The sequence below is a fragment of the Chanodichthys erythropterus genome, chromosome 15 (genome assembly GCF_024489055.1).
Source record: "Chanodichthys erythropterus isolate Z2021 chromosome 15, ASM2448905v1, whole genome shotgun sequence".
In the NCBI taxonomy this organism is placed as follows: Eukaryota; Metazoa; Chordata; class Actinopteri; order Cypriniformes; family Xenocyprididae; genus Chanodichthys; species Chanodichthys erythropterus.
Window position 1 is genome coordinate 17388491 of NC_090235.1, and position 2500 is coordinate 17390990.

At 42.9% G+C, this 2500-nt stretch overlaps 1 protein-coding gene across 1 annotated transcript in view; it reads left to right on the forward strand.

Moving 5' to 3' along the window:
* Window positions 1-2500, forward strand: part of ext1b (exostosin glycosyltransferase 1b) — a 103551-nt gene that overhangs the window by 63721 nt on the left and 37330 nt on the right. Inside the window, exon 2 of the mRNA XM_067411588.1 lies at window positions 422-515. Coding sequence (XP_067267689.1) covers window positions 422-515 — 94 coding nt within the window. The remainder of the gene's footprint in view (window positions 1-421; window positions 516-2500) is intronic.

Below are 2500 nucleotides of genomic sequence, written 5' to 3' on the forward strand. Positions count from 1 at the left end.
CTCGCCAGTAAACGATGAATGATTTTCTGCCCGATAAATAACTGTCCGCTCCTTTAACCTCAAGACCTCTTTGACGCTGTATTTTTTGCATGCGCGCATGAGAGGACAGGAAGCCATCTGTGTCAGTGTGTCCTCCCTGAGCTGAGAGATGACAGTCTCTGTGATATGGGGAAAACGGGGCTGTGTATCTCCACAAGCGTGTGTGTGTGTGTGTGTGTGTGTGTGTGTGTGTGTGTGTGTGTGTGTGTTTCTGCACATACTGTATATGCACCTCATAAATGTGTCTGAGTGAAACGGGGCAGGTGTCATAACCTCATTACCCGTCACCTCTGATCATCCTGACTGGAGGAAGGAGGGAGACGGCGTTGAATGTGTGCAGAGTTTGTATCACTCATTTGTGTGTTTGTGTGTGTTTGTGCAGGTATGACTACCGTGAAATGCTGCACAATTCCACCTTCTGCCTGGTTCCACGAGGACGACGGCTGGGATCTTTTCGCTTCTTGGAGGCTCTGCAGGTGAACACACACATCTTTCCTTCTCCTTTTTCTGTTTATTTTCCCTGTTCTTTCATTCTTTTTTTCTTTGTTCTCCTTTTCTTTTCATTTAGTGTTTCTTTTTATTTCTTTTTTCTCTTATGTTTTTCTTGATGTTGTCTGTCTTTTTTTTTTGCCTTTTTTTGCCTTTTTTCCTTCCTCACTTCCTTCTGCACTTTCCACCTTCCTTCCTTCCTTCCTTCCTTGCTTCCTTCCTTCCTTCCTTCCTTCCTTCCTTACACACTTCCTTCCTTCCTTCCTTACACACTTCCTTCCTTCCTTACTTCCTTACTTCCACACTTCCTTCCACACTTCCTTCCTTCCTTCCTTCCTTCCTTCCTTCCTTCCTTCCTTACTTACTTCCTTCCACACTTCCTTCCACACTTCCTTCCTTACTTCCTTACGTACTTCCACACTTCCTTCCTTACACACTTCCTTCCTTCCTTACTTCCTTACTTCCACACTTCCTTCCTTCCACACTTCCTTCCTTCCTTCCTTACACACTTCCTTCCTTCCTTACTTCCTTACTTCCACACTTCCTTCCTTCCTTCCTTCCTTCCTTCCTTCCTTCCTTCCTTACGTACTTCCACACTTCCTTCCTTCCACACTTCCTTACTTCCTTCCTTACACACTTCCTTCCTTCCTTACTTCCTTACTTCCACACTTCCTTCCTTACACACTTCCTTCCTTCCTTACTTCCTTACTTCCACACTTCCTTCCTTCCACACTTCCTTCCTTCCTTCCTTCCTTCCTTACTTACTTACTTCCTTCCACACTTCCTTCCACACTTCCTTCCTTACTTCCTTACGTACTTCCACACTTCCTTCCTTCCACACTTCCTTACTTCCTTCCTTCCTTCCTTCCTACTTTACACCCTTCATTCCTTCTCTAAATCATTTCCTAAATCATTCCTTCCTTCCTTCCTTCCTTCCTCACACACTTCCATTCACACTTTCCTTCCTTCTGTACTTCCATATTTTCATTCCTTCCTTCCACCCACACTTAATTCTGCATATCCCTACTATCTTTCTTTCTTCCTTCATTCATTCTTTTTTTTCTTCTTTCTTTCCATCCTTCCTTACTTGCTTCTTCCTTTCCTTCCATTTTTCAATCATTTCTTCTGCACTCACTTCCTTCCTTCCTTTACTTCCTTCTGCACTTCCTTCCATTCTTTCATCCTTTCTTGCAAACTTATTTTCTTTTCCACTCACTTCCATCCTTGTTCTCCTGTTCTTTCTTTCTTTCTTGCATGCTTCTTTCTTTCATTCTTCCTCACTTCCTTTTGTACTTTCGTTCCTTCTGCACTTCTTTTATTAATTCCTTCCACTTTCTTCCTTCTACACTCACTTCCTTTTGCACTTCCTTACTTGTCGCCTTTCCCTTCCTTCCTTCCTTCCTTCCATCCATACTTACTTCGTTCTCTAAATCATTCTGCACTCTCTTCCTTCTGTTCTCTATCCTTATCTACTTTCTTCAGCACTCACTTCCTACCTTTCTTGTCAGTTTCCCTCCTTACTTCCTTCTGTACTTCCATCTGTACTATTTTCATTCCATCCTTCCACCCTTAATTCCATTCTTCCTTACTTCCTTCTTTCTCTAAATCCTTTCAAATTAATTTATTCTTCCCTCCTTCTTTCCTTCCTTCCTTCCAAGTTGCGCATGATATTAATTATAACTACATCCCAACTCTGTTCCTTACTGTAACCTTAATTAATACATCAGTTGACCTCTTTATTATCACCCCCACTAGTAGCTTGTAAGATATTTTATCATAAGGATGTTTTCAGAAATTTGGCCCTCACTAGTCTTGCGAAACAGTTCTGTTCACACACATAATTTGGCATTAGCGCTCACATACAGCACCCGCACCTCTTCACTCCTGGAGTGCAGATCCTCGTCCCCTGTGACCACTAGAGCCGAAGCCCTGCGGCGCTCAGCTGACACCTTTATGACCTCTTGAGTGGCAG